At 47.7% G+C, this 17,722-nt stretch overlaps 1 protein-coding gene across 10 annotated transcripts in view; it reads right to left on the bottom strand.

Moving 5' to 3' along the window:
- Positions 1 to 17,722, bottom strand: part of HNF1B (HNF1 homeobox B) — a 92,257-nt gene that overhangs the window by 32,186 nt on the left and 42,349 nt on the right. For 4 of the 10 annotated variants that reach the window (XM_082603554.1, XM_082603556.1, XM_082603553.1 and 1 more), the window contains exons 8-9: positions 17,114 to 17,232; positions 6,864 to 7,829 (exon numbers count right to left, since the gene is read on the bottom strand). In XM_082603554.1, the coding sequence (XP_082459680.1) occupies positions 7,809 to 7,829; positions 17,114 to 17,232 (140 nt within the window). In that variant the 3' untranslated portion in view covers positions 6,864 to 7,808. Of the gene's footprint in view, positions 1 to 6,863; positions 7,830 to 17,113; positions 17,233 to 17,722 lie in introns of those variants that run through there. The other 6 variants (XM_082603552.1, XM_082603550.1, XM_082603548.1 and 3 more) reach the window with 2 other exon arrangements.

Below are 17,722 nucleotides of genomic sequence, written 5' to 3'. Positions count from 1 at the left end.
ACCACACTTAGATGCTTTGCATATGGAAAATGCACAATGGATATAGTCAAAGGGATAAAGCTCTGGGTTAGGCCAGTAAAGACAGACATAACCTAGGGCTCCTCTCTTGGAGAAGTCTGCAATCTGGTTATGTTTCTACAGGTGATAGGAATATTTGCAGACGGGGTATAAAGATCAGGTTCACAGATAGACAGAAGCGGTTTGTTTTCGTTGTTGGTTTTCCTTTCTGAGGGCCAGCTCAGAAGCCAGAATGGGTTTCAAGCTGGTCTAACTAACCCTGGTACTGCACTAGCCATAAGGCGATACCTAGGACCTCCATTTTCATTTCTTACCTTTCTCCTTGTCCCCATTTATAGCAGATATAACAGTGACTTGCTCCTTCCTTTGAAGCTTGGGAGGCCCCAGACAGAGGTGCTGAGGGTGGTGGTAGCAGGTGCCCACTGGGGTCATTTTCCAGTTGTAAAACTAGTAAACTCCATGACACACATACACACATGCATTCACTCAAAAAATATTTACTGAGTGCCTAATATGTACCAGGCACTAGATGCTGGGGACAAAACAGTGAATAAAACTCCCAGGTCCTTGCTCTCATAGAACTTACACTCCAGCTGGGGGCAGGCACTCAGTGATGGCGGGGATGGGGCCCATCATGTTCTCTCTCACATAGTCCGAAAAAACTGGATGAAAATAACTAATATTTAGTGCACACTTTCTCATGTACCTGGTGAAGGACTTGATCCACCTTGTATCTCATTGAATCCCTACAACAGCCCCATTTTCAGAGAAGGAAGCAGGCTCAGAGAGGTTAAGTAGCCTTCCCAAGGTCACACAGCTAGTAAGTGGTAGAGCCAGGATTTGAACTTCGATTTGAGTGACTCCCCCCAGCCTGAGCTCCTCACCATGGCTCTGTATGGCAGCGGTAAATATTTACCAGGTGAACAAAGGGGTGGATGAACGGTCAACCGTCACTACAGGGGCAGCCTGTTGTTTTGCTTCCATGATACAAACGTGAGCACCACGTTTAAGTTTTTCATTTACTTATTGATTCAAGCTTTTCCAAAGTGTGGCTCCCATAGAAAGTGGATTTCATAAAGATGAAGAAACAAGCATCTTTCTCATTATCATCTGTGTTTCCTGGGCAAGGCAACCTATTTTACAAAAATAATCATGAATTATCATTGAAAAAGTTATGCCAAAGAAACTATCACCTTCAGTTCTCTTTTCTGGGTTTGTGGTAAAGTCTATATTAGGCTGCATAACGACCCCCAAAGATAGCAGGTCTGAATCCTTGGAAGCTGTCAACCATTACCTTAAAAGGAAAGAGACTTTGCAGATGTGATGAAGGAAGAATATCCTGGATAATCTGGGTGGGCCCTAAATGCAATGACATGGATCCTTATGAGGAGGAAGAAGAGGGAGATTTGACACAGGAGAGAAGGCAATGACACCAGGGAGGCAGGGATTGGAGTGATGTGGCCACAAGCTAGGGAACCTGGAAGCCACCAGGAGCCAGAGGATGCAAGGAACAGATTCTCCCCTATAACCTGCGGAGGGGGTGTGGCCTTGCTGACCCCTGGCTTGGGCTCAGTGATACTGACTTTGGACTTCTGGCCTCCAGAACTGTGAGAGTATATATTTCTGGTGTTTTAGCCACTGAGCTTGTGGAAATTTGTTATAGCAGCCACGGGAAACGAATACAGTCTTCTACAGAAGGAGGGAGCAGGGAGAACAAGTCTTTGACCACCAGTGTAGGTGATTCAGAAATACACTCTCTTTTAAAACTAAAAATAGAATTACCATATGATCCAGCAATCCCACTCTTGAGCATAAATCCAGACAAAACTCTAATCCAAAAAGATACATGCACCCCTTTGTTCATAGCAGCACTCTTCACAGTAGCCAAGACATGGAAACAACCTAAATGTCCATTAACAGACAAATGGATAAAGAAGATGTGGTACATATATACAATGGAATACTACTCAGCCATAAAAAGAATGAAATAATGCCATTTGCAGCAATATGGATGCAACTAGAGAGTATCATATTAAGTGAAGTAAGTCAGAAAGAGAAAGACAAATACCATATGGTACACTCATATGTGGAATCTAAAATATGACACAAATGAACCTATCTACGAAACAGAAACAGACTCACGCACATAGAGAATAGACTTCTGGTTGTCAAGGGGGAGGGGGTTGGGGGAGGGATGGAGTGGGAGGTTGGGATTAGCAGATGTAAGCTTTTATATATAGAACGGATAAACAACAAGGCCCTACTGTATAGCACAGAGAACTATACACAGTATCTGATGATAAACCGTAATGGAAAAGAATACAAAAAAAGAATGTATATATAAGTATAACTGAACCACTTTGCTGTACAGTAGATATAAACACAACATTGTAAGTCAACTATACTTCAATTAAAAAAAAAAAGAAATGCATTCTCTTTTTAGTCAGGATGCCCCCAAGAAATTACACCTTGGAAAGCAAGGGGATCTCACTACGAAAATGAATCCACCTCCTTCCCAGCTCCCATCCCCTCTCTTGGCTTTGTGTTTCTTTCTATTAACTGTCAATCAATACCTGGCATACTGTATATTTGTTTATTTTGTTATTGTTGGCTCCCTCCCAGTTGAATGTAAGCTCCATGGGAAGAGTAACGTTTTTTAAACTGCTTTTCTTTCCATACCTAGAAGTGTATGTAGCACATAGTAAGCACTCAATAAACACTTGTTGGATGAATGATCAAATGTCAGTTACTGCCACCTGGAGAGCCCTGACATCATATCAGGGACATGATAACAGCAGACATCACAGCATGACATACTACCCAGATGCTTCCTAAAGTACCACTTTACAAGATGCCTGAGATAGAGTCTTTGCCCAGGTAATGTTGTTTTCCATTTTCTATAACATCAATTTCTATTTCCTGATTTGTCTAGGCCTCAGACCTTGGAATCCTCTTTGATGCCACATCTAAACTATCAGAAAACCCTCGTGCCTTCAAATCCTCTCCCTTTAAAACCACATCCACGATCAGACAGCCCCTCGTCACCTCCACCACCACCCCCTGGTCTCAGGCTCTGATGATGCAACGGCTTCCTGATGGTCTCTTCGCCGTCACTTTTGGCGCCTCCCTACAACTCAGCAGTCAGAGGGATTCTGTTAAAGCATAAGCCAGATCTTGCCCCTGCTCTGCTCACAACTTTCTGATGGCCTCTAGCTCCCTCAGAATAAAAGTCCTTCCAGTAGCTTATAGCAGTCCTTACAATGGTGACAAAGTCCTTGTCATCTGTCATCACCTCCCAGCACTCTGCTCACACCCCGACTCCCACACTCCCGCCCACTCAGCTCTATAGCTACTCGAGCCTCCCTGCGGAATTTTTCATAGATTTTAAAAAACCATCTGACATGCACATACACACATTCACATATTTACTACCCATCTCCTTAACCAGAATGTAAAGCTCACGAGGGCAAGGATTTTTATCTGTTTGATTCACTGATGTATCTTCAGTGTCTAGAACAACGGTGCCTGGCACACAGTAGGTGTCAGTAAGTATTTCTTGAATAAATAAATGGGAAATATTATTTTGGACTAGATGATATTTCCAAAAGCAAAGGGATATACAGAAGGCTAAGGCCTCTTGGCTCAGGAAATCAGGCATGCTTTCCTTAGAGTGCGATTTTTTTTTTTTTTTTTTTTTGTCTTTTGAAAACTAGCTTTGGACTCCCTGGCAGTCCAGTGGTTATGACTCCACGCTTCCACTGCAGGGGGCACGGGTTCAATCCCTGGTCAGGGAATTAAGATCTTGCATGCCATGCAGCGAAGCCAAAAAAAAAAAAGAAAAAAAACTAGCTTTATCTTTTTATCTCTTTCATAATTAATTGGGAATCATTTAATATAATTGGTTTATTAAGGATGTCTGGACAATTGGCCACAGGAAGGAAACCTGCCTTTGGGGACTATAACTGTATGTATCTGGTGAGAAAATTAAATGTGTGGACATGGAGAAGAGATTTCGGGTGATCTGTTGGAATAAACATATTTACACATATGCAGACTGCATGAAACCTGCTCTGAGGATTCCTGCTTTTGATGTTGTCCCCCCTCATGTTTGTTCTGCTCATTCTTCCTTAGAAAGTATTTCCTCTATATACATGCAGATACCATTTTATATACACCAGGAAAAAAATGGTCATCCAGGTGTGTGTGAAGCCCTGCATGCCCCAAAGATTCATTTATAAAATACTGTCATGTTATAAATCTTGGCTGACAATCTAGTATTTGCCCAGCTGGAATGACCTCTGTACGAAAGAGAGACAGAGACAGGGAAAGAAAGGGAGGGAGGGAGACAGGGAGGGGCTTTATAGGCATTTGGTTTAGCTGATTGCAACTTCTCGTGAATATTCAGTCTGTTTGATACAACTGGGATGTGTTTAAAGTATTAAAAAACATGGATTTGTTATATGCCACTATGTGGTCCAGTACTGGCAATCTCTTATTTCCCAGAACAGATTTCAATGGCATTTATTTGAATTACTTCCTCATTCAAAGGGGACGCATCAGCCCCGATCGTGCTTGGGAAGAAGTTCACTCCTGCCTCTTCCTGACCCACCCCCTTCCTCGCCCCCTGTATTCCTCCTCCATGACTGCCCCCCCCAACCTTTAGGGACATGAAGCCACCTTTAGTCCCAGCCACCTGACTCTCTGTGGCCCTCCCACTCATCACCACTTTTTTTTTTTTTTTTTTTTTTTTTGCGGTACGCGGGCCTCTCATTGTTGTGGCCTCTCCCGTTGCAGAGCACAGGCTCCGGACGTGCAGGCTCAGCGGCCATGGCTCACGGGCCCAGCCGCTCCGCGGCATGTGGGATCTTCCTGGACCGGGGCGCGAACCCGTGTCCCCTGCATTGGCAGGTGGACTCTCAACCACTGCGCCACCAGGGAAGCCCGAAGTTGGAGATTCTAATCAAGGCATTCTGGCTCCAAAAAGAATATCAAAGACCTGCCCCCAACCCCAAAGCTCAGTTCCCTGGCTGTCTACACTGTGTTCTTATCCACCTGAATCCAGCAGTTAACACTCCAGTTATTTCTGCCTTTGCGGGGAGATAATCCACTGTTTGGCATGGACAAGTCAAATCCATTTTAAGGCAGGTTTTCATTACCGATTTCATTTCTTATCCACGGATGTGAAAATGAAATCTGCCTTCCCCAGATCTCACCCTAGAAGACGGAGGCAGGTCATGGTAAAAACAGAACCATCTGTCTGTTAGACTGGGCTCAGGGTGTAAAGAGAGACCCCGGAAATGTTGGTCCATAACATGCTGGAGGAAGGTATGGGGAGGTTTTAGTTGCAAATAAATCTTCAGAGTGGGTAATGCCCACCTGAATGCACACACAGTGAGCCTCCTTGCCCCTCTTAGAGCCAGTGGGAAGGGAGATTTGCTTTAGAAGGGAGGTGTTCTCAGCTGTCAGGGTCACCTTCTACAAGTCTTGGATCACGCAGGGTTTGGTAAAGAAAACTCCCTAGAGATTTCCCCCTACCTGCCCACCCCCCAACTCCCAGATGGCCTCTTGGATGGTTAAGACCTTCTGGATTCTCGGGGTTATTGCAGTAACACAAGATCTAAAATCTATCAAATGCAGATATTAGCTGTCCCAGAAACAACGTGAGTCCAAACACAGGGCTTCAGTTGAGGCTTGAGCTCGAGACCTATATTCCCTTCCTCTTCCTGGAACTCACAGGAGCCAACCAATAGGACATCTCAACCAGAGACAGCAATCTTGGCCTCTCTTGACACAGGGTGCTCGGCCTTGGCCCCAGTCCTTTTCAACCCAATCATGAATTTTCTCTTGACCACTTTAGCCCAAATTACATTGTCTGGGGGAGCCAGGAGCCAAAGGAGGTCAGCGTTTCCAAACCTACCCATCCCTGCCCTGGGCACTCAGTACATTTGCCCGGCTCACTAAGAATTACATCTTCCACTACACTGGGATTTTGAAAAACCTGTTGCTTGGGGCCTCGTTGGCATGATGCCCCTGCTTACACCCAGCTTGGGAACTGCTCTGTCTAGAAGCCAGAAACCACATGCTGGTAGGCCTACGCTGCACGTAAGAGGAGACGGCAAAGAGGACGGGTCCAGCCTCCTTCTTCCTGGAGTCAACACTGGATCATCTGTGGCAAAGTCCCTGCTGTCAGAGTGTTCAGGCCTCTGGCTTTTCACCTTTTGGCTTTTCACCTTCCTGCCTGGGAAGGAAGAGCCATTCTCCTGACTAACAGCCCTACGGAAGGGAAGAGAGCTGGAAGTTAACGCTTAAAAGGAGATTGAGGGCTTCCCTGGTGGCGCAGCGGTTGAGAGTCTGCCTGCCGATGCAGGGGACACGGGTTTGTGCCCCGGTCTGGGAGGATCCCGCGTGCCGCGGGTCAGCTGGGCCCGTGGGCCATGGCCGCTGAGCTTGTGTGTCCGGAGCCTGTGCTCTGCAGCGGGAGAGGCCACAGCGGTGAGAAGCCCGCGTACCACAAAAAAAAAAAAAAAAAAAGAAGGGAGGTTGAAAATGTTACCCACGGGGATTCCACTTTTCCTACTTTTTCTCTGTTCCTGTGACCAACAGTCACCAAGAGTTGGCTCCATGTCTACTTCTGTGAGTCGCAGAAAGACAAAGGTATTGGAGTCTGACTGGGGGAACAGACTTTTCTTACCTTAGCGGTAAAGCCGGCCTGAAGACACTGGGGCATGCAGCAGCGAGCCTGGTGGAGTTAAGTGGAAAATTCCAAGGAGACCAGGGGCCGGGGGTTCTTGGAGGAACCGTGGCAGGGGAAGAGTCAGAGACAGACAGAAATATGAGACTCTGGGCAGTGACAAAATAAACTGTTTTAATGGGAGGTTTTCGGAAAGGGCAACTTTTCCTTGTGCTATCAAACAGCCAGTGTCCCTGTCTTGGGGTTTCCTGGGGAGGTACTGGCTGGGCCCCCAACCCCACCGGAAGCGAGGACATTACTCTGACACTATGTTCAGCCCTTCCAGGGATCCAGAGGTGTGTCTTAACATCAGGAGATTGGAGTGAGCTAGGAGACAGTCCAAAATACACAGTTCCTGTGTGTGCCTGGGCCCGAGGAAGGGGGCAGGGGCTTCACTTCCACCTTAGATATTTCTCCGTAGGGGAAGACAGAGGGGGCAAATCACTTTGAAAATTCAACTCTGACCTTTACGAAGAAAACTGATAGACACTTTAGTATTATATACACGGCAGAGGGGAGAGAAAGTAGAGGGGAAATTGCACTTAATTACAGTAGTTTATAGTTTACACCCATTGGACAAATTTACTTCTTTAAAAGAAATCTCCAGATCAGCCGGGATGGGGGGTGGGGGAGGGAGGTGGCTGATATTTACAATGTGTTTGGCTCAGTTCAATAGCACGTGTCCTCCTCGCCTCATTTCAGTAACAGATTCAAGTTTTCACATCAGTTTGTTCGATGAAGGAGCATAATGTAGACGCTCCGGCTTTCTCTCTTCCTCTTCCTCGGTTTCTCATCTCCCGCCTATAGGACAGACCAGATGGGAGAGCTTGACGTCTTGGGAGAGGTATCGTGACAATACTGCATAGAAGGGAAGCTGGGCTCCAGGCCGCGCCTCTCAGAGCGGATTGTCCGAGGCCCTGGCAGGACGTCAGGTGAGCAGGGACCTCTCGCAGGTGCTGCTTGTCAGGTCACTGCGCTTTTCCGAGACAGCTGCCTGGAGGGTGATGGTGTGGAAAATAGGGTCCTTGTTGCTGTGCACAAAGTAAGTGATGTATGGGCATCACCAGGCTTGGAGAGGACACTGCAGAGAGAGAGGAGAGACAGCTCAGCTGTGTACATCTGCCGGGACCTGGGCCATTAGTCTGGCTTCTCTGGGGGACCTGAGACCCAGCTCAGTCAGCATAGAGTTGAGGCTGGAGGCCTGGGGACCCCGTGCCTGCTGAGCCCTGCAGGGCTGGTCCTGAAACACGCTCCCTTTAGGAAGATCTAAGTGCCGGCTTCCCTGGCTACTTCAGAAGAGAGAAGTGAATTGCCGCCGACCTTGAAATAGTCATAACTCGCCGACCTTTATCCTGAAGTTGGGCTCCTCTTCCTGTGAGTTTACAAATAAACTGCTCGGTTTGGTGGCAATGGCAGCCGGATGGGGAGCTCTTGCTTCTGGCGGAAATAAGGGTCTCTTCCTAAGTCCTCTAAGAGCAGGGGTTCCCCTAGACCCCTTCCCAAACTGTAATGGACCCGTGAGTAGCAGAGATCCTGTTAAAATGTACTGATAGATTCTGATTCAGTGGACCTGGGGTAGGCCTAAGAACCTGCATTTCTAATCAGCTCCCAGCTTGGGCGGATGCTGTGGATATATTTTGAGCCACAAGGCCATAAAGTGCAGGAGAAAATCACCACGTACTCACAAACGGTCCATCAGGGAAGAAGCATGGGGAATGGCAAAGTGCTTTCTACAACATTTGTTACTGTCAGGACAAGAGCTCAGAGGATCCGGATCCAAGGGCTGAAGGCCTCTGATGCCAGGCTTCCCGGTGGGTCGGGGCAGGAGACCTACTCAGCATGGAGGAGCCTTTGAGAGGAGCCAGACCCCCATCCGAGGCAGCCTCTGCTCCCAGAGCCCTGGGCCTTGCTTGTCTCAACTGTCTTGGAACACCATTGCCCGGCCTTGCCTCCCAGGGAGTCCCTTTTCTCCTCTCCGTCTCCTCCTGCTCTTTCCCCTTTGCTGTCATCTCAGGGGAAGGTTCTGCCCTTCTGCTTCGTGGCTTATTTTCTCAAGACCTCACCCAACACACACGCGTGCGTGCGCACACGCACGCACACCTACCACTACAATTAAAGGCCTATTATCCCACTGTTATCTCATTAATCAGTGCTCCCAGCCATAGCCTTGTATGAGGCTGCCATTATGTCCATTTTACAGGTGAGGAAAACAAAGTCAAAGAAAGTCCGTGGATTGTCCAAGGTTTCAGACCTAGGAGAGTGTGGGGATTCAAACCAGTTCTGGGAGACCTCCCAGCCCGCGTTCTTTCTATCACGCTGAGGTTAGGAGCCTTCTACTAGCTTTCTTCTTGGTCAAGCTGCTTTCTCTGAGCCTCGGTTTCTCCACCTATAAGATGAAGGTCGTTGGGGGATCAGAGGGGCTGCTCTGTGTGCAGTACTCCGCACGGTGCTTGGTGTAACTGTCCGTGGTAACACTGGGCTGCCCGGGGTGCCCCCTCCGGTGCTCCTCGGAGCAGGACTGAGCTGTGCGTCCGCGGGAGGAGACAGCTTGCTGGCCCCTCTTCATTCTTGAGGCCCTGGTCAGGGTCCTCTGATACCCTTTGCCTCCTCTTCCTTCCCCCACCCACCCCCACTCTCGAGTTTCTTTACTTCCCACTATCAGCCTTTTTCCAATTTTCAGATTTCAGGTGGAGGAGAGAGAAAATGGCTTGTGACCTTGCAGGTTTCAATAGAAGAGCAAACACCGAGAGCAGATAAGGAGACGCCAGCAAGATTCTATGACCTGTCATTAGGGATGGGCTTTCCAGCTATCAAATGTTTGCTCACATAATAAAATGGTGGCAGAGCCCTAAATGTTGTCAAAGGAACTAGGGTTATTTGCCCCCTTCAGAGTCTAAACACAAACATCTGATAAGGGGTGCACTGTGCTCCCTCAGAATGGAGGCCTGGCTCACCCAGCGGCGCGGGGGCCTTGCCCGAGGACCTCTGAGTGACTATAGAGCCCTCGTCTGGAGGGTGTAGCGGCTGGGGGATTGTTAAGGACGTCCTCACCCTAAGAAGATTTGATCCGTAATGGGGAAGAGCTGACGTTTATTGAGGTCCTACTGTGTGCCGGGCTGCAACGCTAAGTAAGGGCTTGACACGCATCATGGCACTGAATGCTCACGTCAAGCCTCTGAGGCAGGTAATTCATTCATTTCGCATGGTTTGGAGGTCCTTCCATATGCTTAGCCCTGTTTTAGGCACTGGGTGTGTGTGCAGTTGTGAACAAGACCCTGTCCCCATCCCCACTGAGATTACATTCTAGTGAGGGTTTTGAACAATGAATGAGTAAAACAAAATGCATAACATAAAAGTTTAGGAGGAGATGAACACTCCAGAAAAATAAGCATGGTAAGAGGTTTCAGTGACTGGAGGGAAGAGGCAATAAATTAGGGAGGGGGATCGGAAGGTGGTCCCCCCACTCTTTGAGGTGGTGATGTTTGAACTGAATGAAATGAACGCAGGTAAAGATATGCATTAAAGAATATTCCAGGGCTTCCCTGGTGGCGCAGTGGTTGAGAGTCCGCCTGCCGATGCAGGGGACACGGGTTCATGCCCCGGTCCGGGAAGATCCCACATGCCACGGAGTGGCTGGGCCCGTGAGCCATGGCCACTGAGCCTGCGCATCCGGAGCCTGTGCTCCGCAACGGGAGAGGCCACAACAGTGAGAGGCCCGCGTACTGCAAAAAAAAAAAAAAACAAAAAAAAAACCCAAGAATATTCCAGTCAGAAGATACCGCAGAAGCAGAAGTCCTGTGGTGGGATTGCTTCAGCTCTTGTTCAGCTGAAGCTGAGTGACAGAGGGAGAAAGGGCCATGGTCTGACCACATAGGGCCTTGGAGGTCCCTGTTTCAGTCTGGTTACAACGGGAAGCTAGTGGAGCGTTTTGACAGGGGAGCGACATGATGGATTTCCCTTTTCCAGAGATCACTCTGGCTGCTGTGTGGTGAACAAAGCACACCCACCCCTGTGGGACAAGACTGGAAGTGGAAAGTTAGGGGCCGCTGCAGGAGCAGAAGACTGATGGGGTGGTGAGAAGCGGTCAGACTGAGGATGCATTTTGAAGGACCCCTAGCAGAACTTATTGATGGACTGGATATGGGATGTGGGGTATGAAATGATCAAGGGTACCCTCAGGAATCTCACTGGAACAACTGGTATCATGTTTGGAAATGGAGAAGCCCAAGCAGGAAGCAATTTGGGTCAGGAGGAATTGGGACAAAATGAAGAGCTGCTATTTTAGGCAGGTTCACTTTGAGAGGCTTGTCAGGTATGTTAGGTATGCATCTGTATGTGCCAAAGATGCATCAGGTTTGTGAATGGACCCTCAGCGGAGAGGTCTGTACTGGAGACAGAATGATAGGATCCATCTTTGTGTACACTTGATCGAAAGCCCTGGGACTGGAGATCACCCAGGGACAAACATGGAAGAGAAGAGGCCAAAGAATGAGTCCCAGCGCCCTTTGACAGTAAATGTCGCAAAGACGAGTTGCCAGCCAAGGAAAGGAGGAGTGGCCAGTGCCATAGGAGGAGAACCAGGAATGGGTAATGGCCTAAAATCCAAGTGAAAAAAGGAGGGCGTGATTGGCTGTGTCAAAGATAGAGCTTGAGAGATAACCACTGGATTTGGTGACAAGGAGGTATTAGTGAGCTGGCCAAGAGGGGTTTCAGGAACGTGGGGACAAAAGCCAGACTGGAATGTTCTCAAGAGAGATATACATACAATGGGGGGGGGGGTATATATACAATGGAGTACTCCTCAGCCATCAAAAAGAATGAAATTTCACCATTTGCAGCAACAAGGATGGATTTGGAGGGTATTATGCTTAGTGAAAGAAGTCAGACAGCGAAAGACAAATACTGTATGATATCACTTATATGTGGAATCTAAAAAATACAACAAATGAGTGAATATAATTTAAAAAGTAACAGATTCACAGATTGTAGAGAACAGACCAGTGGTTACCAGTGGGGAGAGGGAAGGTGGGTGGAAAAAGAAAGAAGATTAAGAGGTACAAACTACTATGAATAAAATAAATAAGCCACAAGGATCTGTTGTACAGCACAGATATTGGAATACAGCCATTATTTTATAGTAACTATAAATGGAGTACAACCTTTAAAAATTGTGAATCAATATGTTGAAACTTATAGAACATTGTAAGCCAACTATACCTCAATTTAAAAAAAAGAAAGAAAAGAGAATTGGGGGTGAGGAAGTGGAAACAGTGAGTACAGATTAAGTTAGATTAATTATAGCTCTATTAATTACAAGTAAAGATTATACTTCCAGTTGTGTAGATGACAGAACTGAGGCTTACAGAGATTTTAAGTGACGTGCCCAGGGTCTCAGAACAGAAAATTCTGTGCTCTTACCCACTACGTAAGATTACTGCCTTTTCTGCGAATATTCTCGCTGTTCTGATTTTGTAATAATCAGGGCAGGCTAAACATTCGCTATATTAAGACCATGCATGTGTCCCGAGACCTAGTTCTTTTCCTAGGTCTGGTTTTATAAATGCTGGTGATAAACCAAGTCTGATTTATGTGATGACTCTTACATGGGAAATGTCTGTGACTCTAGGCATCCAATCAACCTTGAGAAATGGTAGCACAGCTATAGTGTAATAACTTTTGAAGATAACTATTGCTAATTTGATGATTACCCGTTGCCATTAAATGAATTGTAAAATTAAAAAAAAAAGATTACTGCCTTTTATTTTGAGTGGGACACCAGGGGGAAATAAATGCCCTTTGCCATTTAAAATCCTCCTTCCTAAGCTCGAGAGACACTCAAGGTTACCATCATGGAAAGCCAGGATTGACCCAACTGCCACGGACTGGGTGTTTCCAGCCAAGCGCCGAGCTGAGTGTTTTACAAGTTTTATTGCGTTTTGTCCTTTCAATGATCTCACGAAGGAGGAATTGTTATCTTCATGTTAAAGGTGAGGAAACTGAAGTTCAGAGACGCTAGACTTTTCCCTTTGGTCACACAGGTAGACAATGGTAGAATCTTGAGCCCGGGTCTGCCTCGCGCCCACATCAGCTCTACATCAGCCCACACTGCCAGTGGGGAAGGTCGGGAGGGTGGGGAGCAGCTGCAGGGCGTTTATGACGATGAGGCTGCCCACCTCCTCTCGTCAGCACCCCTGACAGGTGACTGCTCCAGGGGTCCTCTCCTGACCTCTCTCTATGTAAACTAGGAAGTGGAGCGGTGGGTAGAGAAGTTGTGGAAATAGGAGTGGGCTCACAGCCTGCCCACACTTGTTCTAGCCAAGGTTGGTGCTTGCTGTGGTCTGGTTTCCAGGCTGGCAGGCTGGCGTTTTGCAGGAGGCTCAGGCAGAGACCCACTTAGGTGGTAACTCGCCAGCACCAAGGGTTGAGAAGGGGGGAATGGGGCATAAGCTCTGGAAAGGACGGAGGGCAGTAGCTGCCAAGGATTCCCAGCAAGAAAGTTCCAGCCTGAGGTTCCCGAAACATGAACCACGAGGCCCTGGGGCATGTCTGTCTTGACAATGGAAAATACTGGGATCAGACAGATTCAAGGTCAAATGCTGGCTTTAGCCTTATACTGGCATAACCTTGGGTCATTTCTATGAGTACTTTAAAAATGGATCTTAGGACTTCCCTAGCGGTCCAGTGGTTAAGACTCCATGCTCCCAACACAGGGGGCACGGGTTCAATCCCTGGTTGGGGAAGATCCCCGCATGCCATGTGGCATGGCACAGCCAAAAATAAATAAATAAATAAATGTTAAAAAAATGGATCTTAGAAGGTGAATGTTGTTTAATGGATGTGGAGTGAGAAGAACCAAAGTCTGGAACTCCAACTCCAGATTTACCATCATGTGAGTTTGGGCAGATTCTTCCCCATCTTTGAAATTCAGGTTTTTGCTCTATAAATCAGGCATACAAATTTCTACCTCGCAGGATGGGTGGGAGGATTAGCCAGGAAATTAAGATGGACAAGCATCTGGAGTGCTGTGTGGCAAATGGGAGGCAGTCAAAAAATGCTAGATCTGAATTCACTCATTCATTCATTCATTCATTCATTCATTCACATTTACTGAACATCTACTAAAGCCCAGGCATTTGGCTACACACAAAGGGCTTGGGTGCTTTGAGAGGCCCTGAACTATTTGCTTTTCTCCTGGGAGATGCGTGAGAAGGCATCCTTGTGCCGGCAGGAGAACGGGAAGCAGGGATCTGGAGCCTGGGCCCAAGAGACAGGATGCGCTTGAGAGACGGTCCTAACCCTGAGAAATGTTATTGTCAGAACCTCCTTTGATCACATGCAGACCAAGCAGTGAGTTAAATATTGAAGGAGCTAATGGAAGGTGTCTCCTAAAGGATCACAGACAGAAAGGGGTAGGAACAGGGAGGAAGCTATCACTTCGAGCACGTGACTCTGTACTACGCATGGTCTTCAGGCACTTTGAATATTCTGTAAGAGGGAGGTGGGATTTTCCCCTTTAGAGATGAAGAAACTTAGTCTCACAACCACGAATTAACTGCCCAAGGTCGTGTAGCAGGGGTGAAGGAGCTGGGATTGGCTCAAGCATGTTGGTTTTTCCTAGCATTCTACGATGCCTCTAAAGCAGCACTGCCTGGGATGGATCTCTATTCACTGCCCACATCAGCACAGGAAAGATTCTGAGATGCCCTGCCCTGTGGGATTTCTGTTTAGCCCAGCTGTTTCCCCAACCAATTCGACCATGGAATCTTCTCCTCATGCCATGGGCCCCTGATTCCTAGCAATAGCCTTGAAACTCTTTTTGGAAAATACTACTTTAAAACAACAAAAAAGCAGAATTGCCACCAATTCTCTTCCAGAACTCACTTCTGACTCTTCGCCTTTGGAACAGAGTTTGTACAACTTTTCTTCACCTTGGGCTCCTTCTGCTGCCAGGAGACGGCATCTTTACCCTCTTTTTACTTCATTCTGTCTTTCCTATTTCCTCTTCTCCTGTAGTTTGTAGCAAGAAAGTTTCCTGACTGGAATACAGTATGTGGGCTTAATTTTTACTCTTGTTCCTGACCGTTAAAGACCACAAGAGCAGCGATTACCACGGGTGTTTTTTTTTGTTTTTTTTTTTGTTTCGCGGTACGCTGGCCTCTCACTGTTGCGGCCTCTCCCGTTGCGGAGCACAGGCTCCGGACGCGCAGGCTCAGCGGCCACGGCTCACGGGCCCAGCCGCTCCGCGGTATGTGGGCTCCTCCCAGACCAGGGGCACGAACCCGTGTCCCCTGCATCGGCAGGCGGACTCTCAACCACTGCGCCACCAGGGAAGCCCACCACGGGTGTTTTAAAGATGGGTATTGGAAGACAAGTATTGTTTAAGTGGAAAGAGTCCAGGATTTAGAATCAAAGACCAAAGTCCGGAAGTTTGGCTCCAGAATATCATCTATGTGACTTTGGGCAGGTGACCCTGCATCTCTGAGCCTCGGTTCATTTGTTTGTACTTCTTAGGAGGTTTTGGTAAAAAAGAAAATGGTGAGATAATGCTCATGAGAAGTATCCATGTAAACTGTAAAGTGCTATATGAAGTTTTATCCTTACTAAATGTTATCATCAGCCTAGAAGTGAGTCCATCATAGACTCCTGAAATATCCGGGGACTCGGAAACAACTTCACAGTAGTTCTAGAGGGCCGTCCGTGCGGCTTCAAGGTCGGCTGGCCACTCTGTCCGGTGGAGGGGAGAAGCCGGCTGGGGGCCGGTGCAGCGTCTCAGAGAGCATCTCGAAGCATTTTGATTAAGAGACCATTTCCTGAATTCAGAGGACTTGTTTCAACAAGCAAGCATCAAAGTCAACTTGGGAAAGACAGGAATCATTAATCACAGCCCCATCTAGGGCTGACCAAGCGGCAGATGGATTGATAAACCTTTCAAAGGGGAAGGTATTCCCAAGCAGGGCTGCTGCGCCTGGCTGCCCCCCTGATTGAGATTTGTGAGCACAGATAAATGTTTTCCCTGCTCGCTACAGAGAGTGGGAAATCACATGGGAGTGGAAGGGCAGGGCGAGGGGGGCTGTCCTTTCATCTTCCAATGGGTGAGAGAAGAGTAGCAAAGCAGGTCCCACACACCTCTCCCTCCCCAACACCCCCAGTTCCAGAGCCTGGATGCCTAAGTTGTATGTGTTTCGGCATCCAAGATGTGCCAGGTGCTTAATCTACATGACATCATCAAATTCTCAGAACAAGCAGATGTTATGATTTGTTTTAGAGATGAAGAAAGTGACGGCTCACAGAAGTCAAGGTCACCAAGCAAGTGGCAAAGCCAGGAATTGAACCCACCTGTTTGATGCCGGAGGACCAGGAGGAGATGGGGGCAAAGGAAGGACAGAGAAGGCTGAGCCCGTGAAAGAACTTGCTCAGAAACACATGGCGCTGGATGAGGTGGGATTTGAGGGAAAAAAAGACCAGCAACAGGACCAAACCCTGCCGAGAGCATCTGACATGAAGTTCAAGGTTGTCGCCTACTTATCTAGCGATCAATAAAGGCCAAACAGTTCCCACACTGCACAGACCCCAGCTACTAAAAGGTCCTATTGTGTTACTCTGGAATTGTGACCTGTGTTCAGACATCTTGTCCTGTTTTCTAACTCTCGGCATCTCATTCCAGTCCAGCTGTCCAAGCTACAGCCTCACCATGGGTGATCTTTACTCTCCATCCCCGCTATGTGGAGGTGGGCATTCGTCATCAACTGACATGGTGACTAAGCCTCTGGATTCCCCACTTTCAATGCACCAGGAAGTTGATTCTAAGTTTCTCTGTAAAACACCAAGTAAATGCAGGTCCCTGGCAAGGCCAGGCGGTCTACTGGGGAGTCCCCATGGGTTGGCAGAATTGCATCATTCTCTAGAGCTTACAGCGCTGGGGGTCGAACATGGGTCCTGGACTGGGTGAATCAGCCTGAGGACTCACTGTTCACTTTCTCTATTGGTGGGAAATCCTCAGGGATCCTTCTTGCAAAGCATGGAACCCCGCAGGGGGTCTGACTTTCTGAGCCCTCCTTGGGAATACCTTTTCCGTGGCTCACTGATCAATCCATTGGAGATACTCAATCTCAGTGCCTATAGGCTCTGTGTAATCCAGTCTCTAGCAACTGATCAAACTTCAGTACTGGGTGGAGCAATAAGTCCCTGCCCTTCAGGCTGTGGCCCATCTTCTTTGCCCTGTGACCTCAGGGATTCCTTTAGCAAGTACCAGGGGAGCCTCAGAAGGCTCACGCTTGTGGCTGAGTCCACACTTACCGCACTCTCTGCACATGAGTAGCCATAGTCATCCCTCCCCTCCCCCCAGCATCTCCTTGCCGGCATTACCTGTTTACTGGAAGACATGTTGGTGAGCGTACTGATGCTGCTGGTATCTGTGACCACCATTGCAGATGGAAACCGGGAGGTGTGGGAATACTGGGGGGGTTCCTGCTTGTGTGCATACACTAGAGAGACAAAGTGAAGACAAAATCAAGGTGTAGATCACACAGGCGTGAGCATAGCTACAGACCCCCGCCACCTCCGTCCCACACCACTGCTCCTGCTTCCCCAGGCAGATAAAAGGAAGGTGGTGGTGGTGGTGGTTCTGTCTGGCAAGGCAGTGTGATGTGATAAAAAGAACGGCCATGCGTTTAAATCCTGGCTCCTTAATCAACTCAGTTAGCCTCAGTTTCCTCACCTCTAAAATGGGAATGATATAGGATTAGAAGAGTTTGTGTTTAAAGCACTTCATACCAAACAGATCAATAGCTTTGCACAGTGCCTGGTATGCAGTGGTGGATGGCACTTCTGGGATGGGAGCACTTCTTTCCCCCTGACTTTCAACAAAGTATTAGACTCCTGGGCATCAACAAGTGATCCTTAGGCATATGTGGTGCATCTGAGAACTTAAGGCAAAAAAAAGTTCTAAGTAGCTGGCAAAATGAAGGAGCTGGC

The sequence above is a fragment of the Mesoplodon mirus genome (assembly GCF_964341445.2).
Source record: "Mesoplodon mirus genome assembly, chromosome: 18".
Lineage (NCBI taxonomy): Eukaryota > Metazoa > Chordata > Mammalia > Artiodactyla > Ziphiidae > Mesoplodon > Mesoplodon mirus.
Note: the sequence above shows the minus strand (reverse complement) of the source record. Positions and strands in the feature narration are given on the sequence as shown.